Source organism: Euphorbia lathyris, chromosome 3 (assembly GCF_963576675.1).
Source record: "Euphorbia lathyris chromosome 3, ddEupLath1.1, whole genome shotgun sequence".
Lineage (NCBI taxonomy): Eukaryota > Viridiplantae > Streptophyta > Magnoliopsida > Malpighiales > Euphorbiaceae > Euphorbia > Euphorbia lathyris.
In genome coordinates, this window is record NC_088912.1 from 19,878,909 (window position 1) to 19,899,208 (window position 20,300).

General features: G+C 34.7%; 2 protein-coding genes across 2 annotated transcripts; one reads left to right on the forward strand and one right to left on the reverse strand.

Moving 5' to 3' along the window:
• The first annotated feature begins 8,417 nt into the window (after positions 1–8,417).
• Positions 8,418–15,946, forward strand: LOC136222925 (pheophorbide a oxygenase, chloroplastic). The gene is made up of 7 exons (XM_066010612.1): positions 8,418–8,885; positions 10,788–11,023; positions 11,136–11,262; positions 12,005–12,141; positions 14,125–14,284; positions 15,224–15,502; positions 15,623–15,946. The coding sequence occupies exons 1-7, from the start codon at positions 8,484–8,486 to the stop codon at positions 15,875–15,877; spliced, it is 1,596 nt and encodes a 531-aa protein (XP_065866684.1). The 5' UTR covers positions 8,418–8,483; the 3' UTR covers positions 15,878–15,946.
• Positions 15,947–16,845: 899 nt separating this feature from the next.
• LOC136221698 (histone H2B) lies at positions 16,846–17,500 on the reverse strand. The gene has a single exon (XM_066009126.1). It carries the CDS (start codon positions 17,429–17,431, stop codon positions 16,997–16,999), a length of 435 nt encoding a protein of 144 aa, XP_065865198.1. The 5' UTR covers positions 17,432–17,500; the 3' UTR covers positions 16,846–16,996.
• Positions 17,501–20,300: the final 2,800 nt, after the last annotated feature.

The window sequence follows — 20,300 nt, forward strand, 5'->3', positions numbered from 1 at the left end:
TAATGTTGTTAATGATGTAGAGACTTTTTCCATAATTGTTGTCATTACACCACAAGGTCTCACAAAGATTGCAACTAAGGATGTTAATTTGAGTTGTTGTGTTATAGTCGTGTTATGTCATATATTTCATACGATTGTATATAATATATATGCATCAAAAAGCATAATTGTGTCCAACTTGTCATGTTAGAAATTCATACCCCCATTTGCAACCATGCAAGTCTCAGGACATAAAAATACCAATTATTCAGAGCATGATATTTTTTTCTTTAGATTGTCTTTCAGTCAATACTGATTCAGTCTTCTTTTTGTTGAAAATGTGTAAATCTATCTTTAAGTAAGTAACTTTAGTGTCATAATACCTTAGTGGCATAATGTGAGGCTTTAGTGTAGGTTATTGAAAGAGTCTAGAAGTTTGAAATGCTGAGGAAGGTGCACTTAAGTTTGACTTGTAATTTCTTGAAAGAAGCAATGTTTTTAGGCATTTTCTGGATGTGCTGTTTCTTTGACTGCCTGTCTTTTGAATCTGTTCATTCATTGGGCTAGTGGTTCATTATATCGAGCTTCTTTGCTTGGGACTTGAGAAGTATTGAAGTTTGAATCTGCTCTGATTTACAGAACAATACATTCTGTTTTGGGTAGAAGGAATTTTTCTAGTTGGTAGGGTGAGCAAGAAAACTTGAGCAATTCGTTGATTTCGTTGATTTGGACTTTAATGTTACAGAATGTAAAGTTAAGGATTTTTATGTTAAAAAATGAAGTTTAGCAGCCATTAGTGTTAACAGTTCAGCCTGTTCAGGTGCCATAAATGTAAGGCTTAAAGCACTATTAGCCTAAAATCTTAACCATTATGAATTGAGGCTACACATATTCTTAGATATTGCTTCATATTCAAGGTTTAGTGTGGTAAACTTTTTGCCGTCCCTTTCTTGACTCGCATCTTGGTTCGTTTTGGAAATATTAGAATGGTCATTGGTCTCGCTCATATGAATCTGATGCATATAAAATGAATACATTTTCATATGGTGTGTTTATGTATCCATTTTCTATTGGTCGGGTCTATGTGGATCGGAATCATTGAAGAACTCTTTTTTAGGGATTGTTAGAGCTTATCATACATTTATAGATTTTCTTTTTGAAGAAAGTTTGTTGTACTACATATATGTGGTTGACTCAATATTGTGTTTTGATATTATGTTCGAATTTTGGACTAATACTGCCCAAAAAATATCCCGAAGCATTGTGAAATATCTTAATAATTTTTTAGTAGACATTTTCTCATGGAAGAACCAAAAAAAAAAAAAAAATTGATGAATTTTATAATGCAGATATGGTTTGCTTGAAATATGTTGATCCAATCGAACTATTACTGCATTTACCTTTCTTAATTTTGCTTTCTTGAACGTGTATTCTTATACATTATGAAAATAATGTTGAGATATGAGGCATATTGTAAAGACTTGACCTTGAAAGGGGGTGATATTGAAATGAAAAGTTTGAGTAAAGAGCGGTCATAAATGATGATGATGATGCTCGAATAAACTGAATCCAGTGTTGGAATTTTGAATGTTGGATTTTTAATGTAGATGAGTTTTAAAACTGCCAAATTTAATAATTTGGATTTGGGTTAAAGTAAATACTAAAGGAATTTACACCTAACATCATGTATTAATTTAAATTTACAATTAAGTAAAGTGTTTTTTTTTTATGTTTTATCAATAATTTAGTTTCTTATGATAATTTTATCAAAAATTTATATTTTATCTTACTTTCATCAAATTGAAGAGAAAATGGAACGTGATTTCTTTTTAATTAATGAGAAGCTTGAGTCTGAAATAGTGGGAAACAGTTTTTTTTTTCAAAAATAGTGGTAGATAGTTATTATAGTGAATTATTAAACCTGAATTCTCACCCCTAGCCCCATGAAAAGATCAAACTACCCTTTACCTAAAATTTGAAAAAACACAAAACCTCTCAAACACCCTACATACTCTTTGATCAAATCCGGACTAATTTGTGAACCAAAACATGGAGCGTAACAACAACCGTAAAGGGAAAACGAAAATGATAAGATTTACCGTTTTTGTTTTTTGATTTAAGCTTAAAAATGGAATCTGTGTGAGATTTTTCAAAAACGCCGGAATCGTAGTCGGGCGTATGAACATCACGCCCGACCGACGGTTCCGGCGTATGAATATCACGCCCGACCTGTGGTCCGGGCGTGATAGCCTCATGCCCGCACCATAGGTCGGGCGTGATATTCATACGCCGGAACCGTAGGTAGGGCGTGATGTTCATACGCCCGACCTATGGTTCGGGCGTGATGTTCATACGCCCGAGGGGTTTTTGAAAATTTTTTTTAAAAAAAAAATTATATTTACATTTTAATTAAATTGTTAAATGTTTAGATTAATTTGGGGTTTAATTTGTATGTGAAATTTTGATTATAATTTATATGTTAAATTTTTAGATTAATTTTGTAGATTTTTAGTTAAATTTTTGTAATTTTTCGTTTGTTTAATTTAGTTTAACTAAATCTTTATTTTGTTAAATTTTTATTTTGTTAATTAAGGTATTTACGGGTTTAATTCAATAGCGGACTAATTTTTTTACGGGTTTAATTCAACAGCGGACTAATTTTTTTTTTACGTAACAGGTATTTACGCGTTTAATTCAATAGCGGACTAATTTTTTTGCCCTCCCGACACGCGGGTGTGTGGTTATCACGCCCAACCGTGAGGTCGGGCGTGTGGCTATCACGCCTAACCGTGTGGTTGGACGTGATAGCTCCACGCCTCACCTTATGGTCGAGCATGTAGCTATCACGCTCGACCACACGGTGAGGCGTGGGGCTATCACGCCCGACCACACGGTGAGGCGTGATAGCCAAACGCCCGCGTGTCGGGAGAGCAAAAAAAATAGCATTTTCCCACCCTTAACCCATGAAAGGGCATTTTCGTCCTTTCATGGGGCTAGGGGTGGGAATTTGAGGCTGGGTATAACAACACCCTTATTATATTGCAAATCATGTGTTTTATTTTTAGACAGTTATTATTACACTGCAAATAATATGAATTGCAGCATTTTTTTGGTTTATTAGATTCTATATATAAATTAGGGGTAAATTCACCCATGGTCACTGAAATTTATCCATTTTAATATTATGGTCACTGAATTTCTATTTTTAATATTATGATCACTGAACTTTATACTTTTTAACATCGGTGGCTCTCAATAATAACAACTTCAAAATGAAAGATTCAAGAATTAAAGTTGTTCAGAACGACATTAACCATGAAACCACTTTTTTTTTCCAAACAACACCTAAATAAACACAACACGAAATTTTTTAAGAATTAAAGTTTTTTAGAATATCATTAACTCTTTAGAATTTTTATTTTGAGGCCGTCAACGCTTGTTTTGAGGCGTTGAGTGACTACAGGTGTTAAAAAGTGTAAACTTCAGTGGTCATACTGTTAAGAATTGAAGTTCAATAGCTATAATATTAAAATAGATAAAGTTCAGTGGTCATGGGTGTAATTTACTCTATAAATAAGTGAATGTTTGAATTTAGAAGAAAATTTGACAGTGGAGGGAAGAAAGAACCAACATGAATGTGAAACAGTGACAGTTATTATTTCAAATGTATATTTTGAAAAAATTGTGTATTTAACCAAAAATATTATATAATGGCTACGGGATGCATATATTCTGTGACATATTCAATATAGTTTTAGTAGTTTTTTTATAATTTTACAAGAAACCAATTCTTGTGACATAATTGTATTTATTTATAACAAATGTGAGATTCATGTAACTAACCAAAATACTATGTGTGTTGAGTCAGGCTCATTTATTCCTGAATGCATACATGCATGTTTTCTCTTAAAAGTCATCTGGAAGTTTGAAATAAGAGAAATAAATGAGAAAAATACCATGCATCTTTTTAGTCAGCTAATCTAATTGAGCCATTTATGCATGAAAACGGGGTTTTTTTTTTCTTTTTTTTTTTTTTTTTTGATGAAAATCTAAGAATCTACATTTACAAGATAGGTTGGGTGTCGGGTTGATAAAAAAGAATTTGTAATATATTAGTAGTAGTTAATAGTTTTCTTCCTTAAGAAAATTATTTTGAATCAATTATAGGTGAATATTATAATTAACTATATTTATTATTAAATTTAATTCTTATTTGCTATATATAACAAAAAAAAAATAATACTTTTACATTCTAATTTAAAAAATTTAAACCACAAATCATAAATCCTAGACAATATATTTTAAATTTTTAATTAATAAACTTTAATCCTTAAGATATATTAAAAATAATGATCTTATTAGTTTGACATAATTCAAAATTATGACTTCACCTAATTGTAGATAGTTTTTTAAAAGTGAATTTGTATGTAAATTTCATTTTCGTGGGGCCATATTAAATGCAATAGAAATAGAGAAAACTACAAAAAAAAAAAAAAAAGATTTTAACTTTTATTTATATTAGAACGAAACCCTCACTTTGCTTCGGATAATTAAATGAGCAAATCCACTTACTCATTAAGGTGCATGTAAAAATTCATGTTAGAAACTATATTAATATAAACTTAAGAAACACATGAAAAATAAAGGTTATCTTGCAAAGTAATGAGTTTGTATATTTGGTGCGAAAAATTGTTAGTTTCATTGTTAGTTATCTACGAAATGTCCTTTATATGGGAAATCGTTGTTTAGTATGTTAGAGAGACCAATTACCTGAAATGGATATTTAATTTGTACATAATAAAATAGATCAAGTTGATATATAATGAAAGATATAGTTAAATTATCATCAAAACAAAGTTTCCAAAATAAAGATTGTGATGAAGTTTTATCATCAGAGAGGAGACAACCCATTTCTGATTCCAGCCGAGAAGACTAGACTAGTCAAAGGAAAAGGAAGGATCAAGAATGTCATATATTTCAGGGCTTTGAAAGGATAGGAGAAGGGAAGAAAACAAAGAAGGTCACTCCTTTTAGGAACATGGCTCGTTCATTCACTTGCTCATGAACTCGCAGCTTCGCCAGAAGCGACGAAGGGGGGGCTGGGGATTACTATTTACTTTAGGTTGAATGTTTGCAAATCGCCTGAACTTTTAGAGTTTCAAGCAGGAACTTTCCGAAAGGAATCTTGGAAAATTGGCCTCCTAAAGCTGCACTAGCTGTTTCGATTATAACATCACTTCCCCTGGCCACACTAAGGTAGACTCGATCGTCTAGTCTTTCCTTCCTCTTTCGATGTTATGTATGCTTTCATTTCAGTTCTGATAGGATGGTAGATGAGTACATAGAGATCATTGTTAGTTGTATTCAAGTCCAAAAACTAAATATATTTGGTATTTTCTATCCATGTGTGTGGATTGGTTTTGCATTTACACTATCTAAAATTAGGTCATGTGTCTGATAAGAAAATATACAAAAATCGGTTAAAGAAACAAACTCACATATAAATATCCCAAATAGAACAATGCTTAAAACTATTATTACTCGTAGAAAAATTATACTAAAAGAGTAGAAAGAAAGAATGATGTAAAAAAACACGATGAAGATCAATTTAAAAACAAAAGAAAAACCTAATTTCTAAATGATGCACATACAATTTAGCAATTTAACCACAGCCATGGTTCCAAAAACAAAGAGGTCCGAGTGACCACTCATAACATGTATTTAGCATGTATTTCATATTTGTCACTTGGAGCCACTTGTCATTTTCTTTTGTATTTCATATTTTAACATGCATTTATCATTAGATATGGCATATTTAAATTATGATATGATTTGTTCTTTGCTTTTATATTATTTCATCTTGCTTAGACTTTTTGCTAGCATTCATTATATTGTTTCATTTTATGCCAAGCTTAAGAATCGCTTCAATATCCGAGGCCAAGAATATAATTCGTTCTATATTACATATCAAAGCACTGAAAAAAAATGAATAGAAAAAATAACACACATTTGAACATCAGAACTAAAAAAAAAGAACTTAAACATTCAGCATTGTAATTGTTTTTTCTATCGTTACTGCCATATATTTGTAACAGAAAGGAAATTATTAGATCGTCTCAGTATATATTACATAGCAGGTTACTGAAAAATAAAGCATATAAAAAGGAAAAGAATAGAAAAAACAATTGTAGACAAAGAGCAAGTAAATCTTTATAGAGAGCTGAACAATATTAAGAAAAATAGATGCAGAGCAATTTCATTACTGAAGTATGGGATATATAGAATATGAAATTTTGAGAAAGGAAACCAAATAACTATTAACATAATGCAAGTTATATGCAAGTCATTTAAAAATCTAATATTTTTGTTGAAATTTTTTTCGTAGGAACTGAAGTTTTTTCATCTACTATGAATTCAGAATTATTAAAAAGTTGACATAATTTTAATTTTCTTTAGAATCGATTCTGCAATTTCAAATATATATAACATCAAGATAAATTAAAAAATTACCTCTTCAATCCAGGAATTTCACACTTTTAGTTAATAAACTCATAATACCTAACAAAATGCAATAAACCATTCACAAAAAATAAATCATTACCCTAACTGACAATGATCAGTGAAGATTCAAAATCCATATGCAAAAAGGAAAAATAAGCAACAGATGGACTTGATATCTGAGTGTCAACATTGACAACGAACAATCAATATAAAAAGGGAGAAATGAAAATGAACAAACATGAGCATTATTTACATACGCTTATTGAGATCGGGAGTGACCTGAAGGAATCCAAGAGGATTCTCCATGGTGTCTATGGGGGTTCTAGGTTCTCGGGGAGGATTTGAAGAAGACGAGTTCAAAGTATTATATAGATCAGCCATGAATGCGTATGTCCGTTCCACACTCACCATACCAATTTGATGTAAGAAACTCTATGAGGGATGGTTTGGATATGATTAAGATTCTCCGAGTGTTTGAAATAAGATAGAAAATGAGATCAAATGAAGGGTCGACTAGAACTGACGATCCCATTCTGATGCTAAAGTTAGCAGAATGAGGGAAATAAGATGCTGAAAAGTATAGAATTAAGGTGTTAATGGAGAGGATGTGTGTACCTTTAATTGCATAACAATCTTTTCTAATTATAAGGTGTTAGAGTAAATCTATTATTATGGCATATTGTATGTCTCATGGAGCTCAAAAACACGTGTCAATCTCTGAATGGAGAATGTCTGTTGGTAGTTCATGACAATTTGCATAGGTCAAACTGTCATCTCGTGATTCTAGGCGTGAAACTGATGTTTGTGTGATTCAAAACTCTTTCATCATTGGTCCATATAGCTCAGCACTTATATGTTCAATTTCATCTCGCAGCTCTCATTATGACACGAGTCTTCATATGCTATGATGGAACCACATATCCAGTTTCACATGTTTGCATGTTATCATGTGTTAATGTATATTAGGAGTGAGATAAATTTGGTCAAATTTGGAGATTAAAAATCTCCATAATTATAACTAATTGGAGTCAATGAACAGTTTGAATTTATCCTAAAGAAAAAGTCAACAATTCAATTCGGATATCCATCTTTTTATTCGGATATTCGGTTTGATTCAAAAATATCCAACATATCTGTTGAGTAATAGCGTGAGTTTAAAAATCTCAAAGATTGCACTTAATATAAGTTAACAATATAATCCAACTTTACATCTTTTTATTGTTGGAGATAATTATCGTTAATTATCTCTTTAGCTATCATCAGATATTAACGGATAACTATTAGGCTTATTTATAATTATCTAATAACTAGTGTTTATATTTATATATATATTGGCAATCTTAGTTAAATTCTAACTCATGTAATCTACTATATATACAAGGCTCTATGATCAACCCTGATTGAGAGAAATTATTTATTAAACAATATATCTCTATTGTATATTTAACATTTATTTGATTATTTGATCAACCATTTTTAAAATATGAGCTAAATCCTACTATTGAAAATTATTTTACATATTGATATATATCAGGTTCTCATACTCACATATGTAATTTTGGATTAATCATTCCAAAAGCAAAGATAAAGTTATAAAATGATACTCAAATTTAATTCACGGTCCAACTTCAAATATAAATTAATCTTTAATTCCAAATTTTGCAGGGTAAATTTCCTTTTTGGTCCTCGTAATAAATTTCTCGTTTTTACTTATGGTCGTAATTCCATGATTTCCAATCCAATCATGTGTCACTGAACTTCCATTTGAGATGTCAATGGCATTGTCGAAAATTAAGTTACACACAAGGCTAATTAGGTAAGCAAATAATAAACATGTCAACACTCTATTGGTTCCGACCAGGTAAGAAAATGACAAATCCCCATTCTAGAAAGAAACTTGGAAGATACTTCCACTTCCACACCCAAAGTAGAAAACTTGCACGCAAATACCTCTCCAACTTAATAAACAAATCAAAAAACACCATTAAACAATTAAAAAGAACATGGCTTCACTCATCTCTGCTTCTTTCATACCAAATTCTTTATTTTTACCCCAAACCCACCTCAAAGATCCTACCTTTTTGTTCAATAGCACTGAAAAATCGCTGAAGAAAACCCGGAAATTCTTCCCTCTACACGTGGCAGCACCTCCATCACCGTCTATACAGAAAGAAGAAGAAGAGGAAGAGTATAAAATTGATGATGAGAGTGGAGAAGAGAGTGTTGATTCCAAGTTTTCATGGAGGGATCATTGGTACCCGGTTTCTTTGGTGGAGGATTTGGATCCGGGTTTGGCAACTCCATTTCAGCTTCTGGGTAGAGATTTAGTCTTGTGGTTTGATAGAACCAATCAAGAATGGGTTGCTTTTGATGATAAGTGCCCCCATAGACTTGCTCCTTTGTCTGTAAGTTTGTTCAGTTTTTGTTTTTGCTTTCATGATTGAAGAGGTTTTAGGTTTCCTTTTGTTTATTGATTGTAGAAATGAAATAGGAAGTCACAATTTGAATTTGGGAATGTTAATTAGCAAGTTTTGTTGGAATTGGTTCCTTATTCCTTGATCTAGGTTCAATTAGCTGTTTTATCTTTGAAGTTTGTGTAAGACTAATCTGTCTCATTTAGGTACTAATTAAGACTGCATTGGTGCTGAGAGTTTTAGAGTTTGTGCTATTGATGTATGCATATGCATGTGTAAGCTTTTAGGTGTAATCAGGTCTTATGGGATCTGAGAGTTAAAGTTATTAATGAGAAGCACTGTTGGATTCGAATCTTACAATTCGATTCGATTCAGCTTTATTTCGAGGCGAACCTAAACTATAACAGAATCATACTATTTGATTCGATTCAGCTCTATTTCGAGCCTGATCTTCATCACCCTTCATCAAAAACTTAAGCAACACTAACTACTAAACTCACTCTCCTCTATTCCGATTGTTATTTATCAAGTTATCAACTCAAACTAGTTTCATTTCATCATTATCAAGTTGACAACAAGACAAAAAAAACAGAGTCAGATTAGACAGAATCCGATTTGTGAATTAGTTTTATTAGGATTGTGTTTGCATTGGATTTGAATTTGAAGTACTTGGTTGATATGATTTCTTTTTTGACATTAAAATTGCATTTCTAGATTAATATTTGATAATATTTTGAGTTCAACATGGTAAATATTCTATTTTTTTATAATATTATGAATTTGAAACGAATGTTACGATTTGATTCAGTTCACGAGTCACAATTCACAAAATGAGGGTTTTGATTCACTAGTCGAATCTTGATTTGACAACTATGTGAGAAGTATCAGATTCTCTTTATCATTTTGGCTTAATACCTAAGGGACTGATTAGCCCCTTAAACTTTAAGGGTGCCTCATTAGCATTGACCCCTCAAACTTGCTTAAATTGGCATATTGTCCCCTCAAGTGGTTACAATGATCTATTGGCTCTTCAAGTCCACCTGAGAGAACAATGAGAGGTTTGGACAAGTTAAAATGTGCATCAATTCATGGGGCTAATAGATCACTGTAAACACTTTAGGGGGTCAATGTGTCAATTTAAGCAAGTTTAAGGGGCCAATATATTATTGTAAGCAAGCTTAGAGGTTAATGAAACACCCTTGAAGTTCAGGAGGCCAATTAATTTTTCTGGCTGTCACATATGAATTGGGCATTAACTATCAACTTAAGCTTTTAGTGCACTGACCAAGTTCAGGGAGCGGTGATGTATTCAACCCATCATTTTTCCATAAGGTATCGGAGCCTTGTATGCAATGTTGGGGTAACCATCGATATTTGTTTCGCGCTCCAAATGATCTGGGTATGAGCGCCGAGGGGTGTGTGTTAAATATCTAATATTGCTTAATGAGGGAGCTATATGGCTCTTGTATATGTGAGCCAATCCTCCCCTTTGAGGTAATTTTTGGGCAAATTAGGCCTTTGTTTATATAGACTTGGGTAAAGGATGTGATTTCTGTACTGTTGTAACAACTTGCCTATTACTAGTGAATTATGCACTCCTTCTCGCCCGTGGATATAAGCAAAGTTAGCTGAGCAATTGAATGCTAATTTCTTGTTATGCTGAACAATGTAAATCTCTTGTTCTTATGATTGAATGTTAATTTCTTGTTATGCATATGAACACCTGTAGATGTCGGCAAAATTAGTTGAACAACTCAAATCTCTTTGTTCTTGTGATTGCATATCTAGTTTCCTGTTACGCATATCAAGCTTATTATAGTCAGCACTGATCCAATTTCTAATAAGTGGTATCAAAACCTTGGTTAGATCCTAACATACCTTCTGGTTTTGTAGGAAGGGCGGATAGATGAAAATGGGCATTTGCAATGTTCATACCATGGATGGTCATTTAATGGGTGTGGATCTTGCACGAGGATTCCTCAGGCTTCGTCTGAAGGTCCTGAAGCTCGTGCAGTTAAGTCTTCTAGAGCTTGTGCTACCAGATTCCCAACAATGGTGTCCCAAGGTCTTCTCTTTGTTTGGCCTGATGAGAATGGTTGGGAAAGAGCTCAGGCCACCAAGCCCACAATGTGATTGATCCTTCCTTAAATTTAGTTCAATATTAGTCTATATGATGATGAACAGACGCATTGGATTTGATTATGTTGTGCTTATTTGCTTGTTTAATACTTGATTCTTCAGGTTACCTGATGACTTTGATAAACCCGAGTTCTCAACAGTTACAATTCAGCGTGATTTGTTCTATGCTTATGATACTCTCATGGAGAACGTCTCTGATCCTTCCCATATTGACTTTGCTCATCATAAGGTACTAAAAGAATCTAACAATGGTTCTTGAATAAATTTGTAATTTGCTAGGAGAAAGGGATCATTCCCTGGCCCGTGCTTCGGCATAGGTTTATAATTTTCTTTTCTTTGCTTTCCTGTGTTTGTTTAGAGCTTTTCATCAACTGGGATCTAATACTATATCTGTTCTACTATTCTTCATCGCTTGTTGTCCTATTTCTCAGTTTGATTTGTGTTTGGGGAGGTTTCTCATCATTGGTCCGACCTAAACAATCTAAAACTCTATCAAACTAGAAACTTAAGGCATTGATAGTAGTTGGACAAGTTTTGTTTCATGTTTCAAGTGATCTTGTAGCACAAGTGCAAATATATTAGAGTAACATAATTAGTTTTGGTTTCCAGATTATCTTTTGGTACTAGACAACCTGCTCTTCCTCATTCATCTAATAACATTAATTCTGAGAGCCACACATAGTTATCAAAAGCGCAGAAGAGTCAATAGTCTCCAAGCATGTCGCCTGAGAAGCCAAAAGGTGCGCTCTGTTCAAGAGGCGTGTACCTAGGCACAATTTTATAACCAAGCCATTTTTTGGGGGTTCCATTCCAAGTTAAAAAGCGGGTGTATCAAACTCAACCTCCCTATCTATATCATCTAGTGTTGAAGAAAGGGCTTATCATACTAGACTAGTAGGAAAAAACATCATGAATCTTGATCAACTATTGATTTTGATGGTATAGCTTATTGTGAGTAATGAATTTTACAGGTAACAGGAAGGAGAGATCGAGCTAAGCCGTTGCCATTTAAGGTGGAGGCTAATGGGGCTTGGGGTTTTGCTGGAGCCAACGATGGAAATCCACGGATCAGTGCTAAGTTTGTTGCACCTTGTTACTACATTAATAAGTAAGGCTTGACTCTTGCAACAAAACTTCCAAGTTTCGTGAACTTTTGCTTATGTGATTCTTTTGTTTTCACTTATTTACATGACTTTGAATTTGGTGTCAATATATTCACCCAAGTTTCTAGGTTGAATTATCTGATAAGCCATGAGATCAATGGTTAAAGTAGAGGGGAGGTGGTAATTGCGAACACGACACAAATCCTACACGAATTTAGTTATTTAATGTTTATTAAACAACTAATGACCCATTTTTGGGTTGGTACGAAATTGACACACATTTTTGGTTGGGTTAGGGTTGACCTGAAAACTCCAAAATGATACATATTTAAAATTATTATTATATTTTCTCGTGTTTTTACATGGCACTTTAATAGATGTAATAAAATTACAATTGTCATCTGCGAACACGCTCTAACCATCCATACTTTTACATACCATCTTTAATACAACAACAACAACAAAGCCTTAGTCCCGAAATGATTCGGGGTCGGCTAACATGAACCATCATATAAAACCGTGAAAGTCAAGTCGTGTCAGCGACACAGATTCGCTCCCTCCAATCCGTCCTATCCACTGCCATATTTTCCTCAATTCCCAGTAAACTCATATCACTCTCGATCACCCTCCTCCAAGTTTGCTTAGGTCTTCCCCTACCCCTCACCACTACATCCCTTTGCCACTCTTCGGTTCTCCTAACCGGCGCATCAAGCGCTCTACGTCTCACATGGCCAAACCACCTTAGTCGGTTTTCTCTCATTTTATTCTCAATAGATGTGACCCCTACTTTTGTCCTGATTATTTCATTACGCACCCGGTCCTTTCTCGTATGACCACACATCCATCTCAACATACGCATCTCCGCCACCGACATCTTAATAAAATAGTAAAACTACACGTGACATATGAATACATTACACGGACCCAATATACTATAAGAAGAGGATTAGAGTTTTGTTAAATAGATCTTGGGTCAAACTTTTGAACGGTCAGAATTAAATTGCTAATCCAAAAATGACATAAATATTTTGAAATATTATTATTAGCCTCTTATATGTTTAAATGACACCATTACAAGAGGTAGTACTATTGACTCATGTGACTTGCAAACACAACACGAAAACAACACTAACCCTATAAGATTGACACGATTATACAACAACAACAACAACAAAGCCTTAGTCCCGAAATGATTCGGGGTCGGCTAACATGAACCATCATATAAAACCGTGAAATCAAGTCGTGTCAGCGACATAAATTCGCTCCCTCCACTCCGTCCTATCCACTACCATATTTTCCTCAATTCCCAGTAAACTCATATCACTCTCGATCACCCTCCTCCAAGTTTGCTTAGGTCTTCCCCTCCCCCTCACCACTACATCCCTTTGCCACTCTTCGGTTCTCCTAACCGGCGCATCAAGCGCTCTATGTCTCACATGGCCAAACCACCTTAGTTGGTTTTCTCTCATTTTATTCTCAATAGATGTGACCCCTACTTTTGTCCTAATTATTTCATTACTCACCCGATATGATACAATTATGATACAAAAAAAAAAATTTGGGTTGAGTTAGTGTACTATGGACTCACGTGACACTAACCCTATAATTCACACGACACGAACATGATCCACTTACAGAATTGCCACCCCTAAACTACACCAGTGAACCAGGACTGGTTCTAGATTTAACCAGCCAGTTTATCAGTTCATATGTTGTTTCATAACCTAGTTGGTATGGTCCGGTTTTAATAACATTGGGTAAAGGCTAAAACTTTAGATGCTTCCATTTCAAAGTTCAAGGTTGATCATTATGTTTGGTAAATTACAGCTCGTGAAAGTTAGCATGTTACTTTTTATACTTACTCTAGTTCAAGGCCAGTAATGGGACCTATAGTTTTCTTGTTTTGGAACTTGTTGAACTCTTTCTGATAAATTGAAATGCCTGATGCATTGTTGATTCTAAAGCTACAGTTTTTGTGGTTTTTATAGGATAGAGATAGACACAAAACTGCCAATAGTTGGTGATCAGAAATGGATAATATGGATTTGTTCCTTCAATGTCCCTATGGCACCTGGGAAGACCCGTTCTATTGTTTGTAGTGCTCGTAACTTCTTCCAGTTCTCTATGCCAGGCCCCAACTGGTGGCAGGTATGTACCCTTTCAGCTATGCTTCTTTCCTTCATTTGCCTCTGGTGGCAGTTTTTGGGTAGTTCAATGGTTCTACAAATGTCTATTGAGAGTAAAATGGTTCTATATGGCTGCCATTCGAAGTTTAGGGTCTATTCCACGAAGGTCGTTAAACTTCATTTTTTTTTCAATAAATTCAATGGACTTCTCTTTTGGTTTTCATAAAGTCATTCTGGCCAATTTGTATGAAAAAAACTCACAGGAATGTTTACGTAGTAGTCTACTACATGTCAACTGAGTGTCATGTTGGCATGTCTGACTTTTACGGCTGACTTGACAGCCGTGTAAGCCGCATTTTTTTTAAAAGCAACATCCTTGTTGAATGTGGTGCTTAGTTGCCATGTAGTCATGTCTACATTTCAGCGAGTGTGATTGTACATAAATTGATCGGAATGTGACTTTATTGTTCATCTTAGAAAGTTTTGGGGTGCAACCCTTGCTCATATGATGGATGACTAGTTCCAAAACAAAGGGATGTAAGTAATTAAGTACTTCAAAAGCTAAACTGGTATTTGACCCATTTGATAAGTTTTACAACTACAACTAGGGCTGTCAAATTTCTGACACGACAATGAAGTTCACAGAACCAACTCGTTTGACAGTCTATTTGAGACAATTATCATTTTGGCATTTATATCATATATAATAATGTGAAATATATGGATCACATAACACGATTATGACGTGACAGCCATTTTGATACCCCTAACGGAAAACCAATTCTAGATGTAATTCCACTGGTTTCTAATTGCTATTTGTTCTGAACTGCAGTTTCATACCATAAGTAGCTTCTTTTAACTTGTTGACTGAAACATGCAGTGCCTTTCAGATTGATTTCTGATCAAGTACTAAATTTTAGAATGTGTTTGCTATGCTAACCTCGATTGTTGGTTGTACTAGGTTGTTCCGAGATGGCACGAGCACTGGACCTCGAATAAGGTATACGACGGAGACATGATTGTTCTTCAGGGTCAAGAGAAGGTCTTCCTTTCCAAGTCTAAGGAAACTTGTGGTGACATAAATCAGCAATACACAAAGCTCACTTTCACTCCTACTCAAGCAGATCGCTTCGTCTTAGCATTCCGTAATTGGCTGCGACGCCATGGCAACAGCCAACCCGAATGGTTCAGCTTCGACAAGAACCAACCTCCGCCATCCATAGTCCTCTCAAAACGTCAGGTATAAACTACATGTCAGTCTTATATAGTGTTCATTCTCTGAAAGTTAACATTCTTGGAAAATCTGTATAGCTTGTTCTATTCTGATCTCAACCTTATTATTGTTTTGTTGAATGCATAGATGTTGGATAGATTCGAGCAGCATACGACAAAATGCTCATCGTGTAACAAGGCCTACAAAAAATTCCAGACACTGCAAAAAGTTCTTGGTGCTGCAACTGTGGCTTTCTGTGCAACGGCTGGAATTCCATCTGAAATACAATCAAGAATAGTGTTGGCTCTTCTTGCAATTCTAAGTGCTGGCTTGGCTTACACTTTGAATCAACTGGAGAAAAATTTTGTATTTGTCGATTATGTTCATGCTGAAATTGATTAGGAAGGATGAACAAGAAGAATCACCCTTTTAACATACCATTTTTGTCAAATTACAACAAATTTACTTGTATATATATATAGTTTTAATGGAAGCATCAATTTCTCACAGATAATCCACTTGACACTGTTTGCAGACACCATTAACATTATGAATATATAGATTAAAGAACATGATTATGAAACCCTTAAAGTTTCAGACTTGATAGAAAGCAAGATATTAAAAAAAAAGTGGTAAACCATGATTTGGTTCAATTTCATTCAACCCAATGAATTTTTACAATGGTTTAACAAAAACTCAATGCTACTAAAGAACCCTAAATCAAACATAAAGTTGTAACCTAGACATCAAGTACCACCAAATTTGGCAAAATAATCTAAGAGGTATAATTGATCAGCAAGGATTAACAAGGAACAAATAACATCAAATTTACTTGTGTTTAATTTAAGACATTATTATGCGTACGAAATGTTCAGACTTTGTATCAATAATAGGAATCAAAATCAACAAGGCAGCTTTGTCTTTGATTCGAATAAATTCAAGGCAGCAAATTTACATCAGTTACAAAAGAGCACCTGCTTCGTAAAGCCAACTAAAAAACCCCAATTCAAATATGAAGCTCAAGAATTTACATCAATTACACCAGATTTGGAGGAAATCAAAGAGCTGAATTGAATTTGAAGGATCAATGCTTCAAATTTGTAGATCAAATTCACAATAACCAGCATAGCAGTAATACAGAAGCATAAGAGTATCATCCTAGTTTGAACCAATATTAAAAATCAACACCAAGAATCTGAAAACTATGATTTGACTCAATTTCGTTCAAGGCAATGAAATTACTTTAGTTAGGGGGAAAATAGAACAAAAGCCTATGCATCGACTCGACTAACGAAATTCAGGGAACATATCGCTGTAATAGATGAATTATGAAAAATTGAGAATTGAAAACATATTAGAAGTCGGATCAATAATTCAGAAAAGTAGCATTTGATTCAATTTCATTTAGACAATGAAATTACAGTAGTTACAATAAACAAAAAGTACACAAGCTAAAAACCCTAAATCAAACACCTTCAGCCTTTACACCTACTACATCAAATTAGGTCATTAAGAAAAACCCTAAGAGCTTGTGAATTTGGTAACCGCCTTGGTACCTTCGGATACGGCGTGCTTGGCCAATTCTCCGGGAAGAACAAGCCTCACAGCAGTCTGGATCTCCCGAGAAGTAATTGTAGGCTTCTTGTTATACCTAGCAAGACGAGAAGATTCCTGTGCCAGCTTCTCGAAGATATCATTGATAAAACTGTTCATGATACCCATGGCCTTGCTCGAGATCCCGATATCAGGATGAACCTGCTTCAGAACCTTGAAGATGTAGATCTTGTAGGTCTCAACGCTCTTCTTCGATCTCTTCTTCTTCTTGTCAGCGGCGCCGCTTTCCTTAGGCAGTTTCTTCTCTGCTCTGGGCTTTTTCTCTGCCGGTGCTTTCTCAGCCTTCTTCTCCTCTGCCGGTTTCTTCTCGGCCGGCTTCTTCTCTGCTGCCTTGGGTGCCATCGGAAATGGTTTAGAGAATAAAAAGAGGTTAAAAAGTAGAAGGAAATGAAGATCTTTCAGTGAGTAGGTAAGTTGGGGATTGAAGGATGTAAATATATAGGCAAAGATGGATGAGATATGATTGGCTGGATATGATAGGCACGGATCGATGACGTGGATACAATAACGACCATGGATTGGGAAGGACAATATTGAACGGTTTGGATTTTTCAATGTTAAGCGGGCTTTTGAAACTCCTAGTTAATCACTTTTTTTCAAGCTTCGCGGGTGGATTTTGGGGAGATTAATACATATTTGGCCCTTAAACTTTATTTAAGAACTTCGCTTTGTCCCCTAACTTCAGAAAAGTTTCAAAATGACAAATAACCATATCCATTTATTTTTTAATGAAAAATTGTCAAAAGACCGGCGAAGATCATTCTTTCATGTAAGGCATGATATCCATTTGGTGCTTAAACTAAAACTTAATTAGCACTCTTAAACTATCAAAATTATCAATCAGGTGCTTAAACAAAGTACAAATCATTAATTAAGTCCTCATTTTAAGCAAAAATCATCAATTGAGCCCTTATAGAAAATTATTCGGTTGAACAGTTTCAGACTTTCTTCCCTAAATCTATTTTGAGTCAACACAAAGATCATTACAGTCCATGTCAAATAGTTACAGTTTCTAATTTTAGGATAGTATAAGGACTCAATTGATAATTTTTGCTTAGTTTAAGGATTTGATTGATATTTTAATAGTTTAAGGTTATAATTGATTTTGAAGTTTTAGTTCAGGGTTAAGAGGAGTGTTATGCCTTCAATTAAATATTGAAATGTGTTTAATACTTCCATTCATTTAAGCTTTCAATTTCAACAAATGTTGAATCACTGATATCTTATAAATTGGAACCCAATTTTAAGTCTACACTATGAATCACTCATCCATCATGTGAGACAATTGCAAGTGATTTCTGGTTCTAGTCGAAGCTTGTAGACCGTTGGCTTCTGGTTAGTGGCTTCTAGGTTAGTGGTTTCTGATTATAGTCGAAGCTTCTAGGCCGTTGGCTTTTGGTTCTAGTCGAAGCTTTTGAGTGAGTGGCCTCTAGTCCGTTGGCTTTTGGTTCTGGTCAGAGCTTTTAGGTGAGTGGCTTTTGGTTCTGGTCGGAGCTTTTGGGTGAGTGGCCTTTGGGTCGCTGGCTTTTGCTTCTGGCCGGAGCTTCTGATTGATAAGGGCCTTTTTGCTGATTTTTGCTTTGATGATTAAAAGCAGCCTATTGCTTTAATTTAAGTTATACATATAACAAACTTGTAATATAAAGTAATGTAATTGATTCTGAATTGAAATCCTATTAGGCGGTTCTAATTTCTTAATTCATATTTTTGTCATAATCGAAACTTAATCAAAATTGGGTTCCAACATACAACAATTTGGCTATTTCCATCGAAACGGGAGGAGGATGAACGTTGAGACTAGATCGAAAGTCATCAAATAGAAGCTATGGAAGACCTTTGGTGAAGATATCTGCGATTTGATGTCGAGACAGAACATGAAGAACCCTAACCTCGCCTTTGGCAACCTTTTCTCGCACAAAATGAATGTCCATCTCTATGTGTTTTGTGCGTTGATGCTGAACAGGATTACCAAACAAATAAACTGCATTTACATTATCACAATATACCAGGGTAGATTTATGGATCGGGTAGTGGAGCTCAAGAAGAAGATTTCGAATCCAGCATGTTTCAAAAACGACATTAACAACTCCCCGGTATTTGGTTGCAGCGCTAGAGCGAGATAAAGTAGGTTGGCATTTGGCGGACCAAAATATGAGATTGTCTCTAAGGAAGACACAGTAACCATACATCGAGTGACGTGTGTTAGGACAGCCATCCCAATCAGCATCAGTATAGGAAACCAAAGTGCTCAGAGAGGAAGGTGTGAGTGTGAGACAGATATCAAGACTGTCTTTGATGTACTGAAGTATCCTTTTGATTGCCGCCATATGTTGTGTTTTCGGATCATGCATGAACAAACAAACTTGTTGAACTGCGTAGGAGATGCCTGGCTGAGTGAAAGTCAAATACTGCAGAGCACCAACGAGACTCCTATACTCAGTTGGATCATGATATGGAGAACCAGAGGAGATACTTAGGTTTTTTGTGTCAACTAGAGTGGCACATGAGTTATAAGAAGTGAGGCAGACCTTTTTGATGATGTTAGAAGCATATTCTTTTGAGACGGGAAAAGAGTTCCAGGAGTTCGAGAAACCGAGATGTCCAAGAAGTAGAGTAGTGGACCTAAGTCCTTCATAGCAAACTCAGAGTTCAATTTGTTGATGATAGAAGTCCAAAGATTATCAAAGGAAGCAGTGAGAACAATGTCATCAACATAAAATAGTAAGTAAGCTATGTCGTTCCCTCGGCGAAACACAAAAAGAGAGTGGTCAGAAACACTATGAGAGAAACCCAATGTAGAGAGAAAGGAGGCAAACCGTTGGTACCAAGCCTGAGGGGCCTGTTTGAGCCTATAGAGTGATTTTTTGAGTAAATAAACATGATCCGGATGTTCAGGGTCACGAAACCCCAAGGGCTGATATAATTATCTTGTTTAGGAAATATATTATTTGATTGATTTGTAATTATCACATTAACATAATTATATGCATAATTATAGGGCTTGTTTTTTTTGTAAACTCTTAGATATTTATACTCCCCTTGATCAATAGAAATCCTAAGGTTCTACCTCTATTGGTCACAAGTGAGTCAAAATTGAAACTACACCAAAAATAATGGCATTGGTTCTGAGGTTGGATCAATAGAGAAATAACGACATGTAGTTTAATTAGGGGTTTTTTTTTTTGAATTTGGTTACTTTATTAATATATCT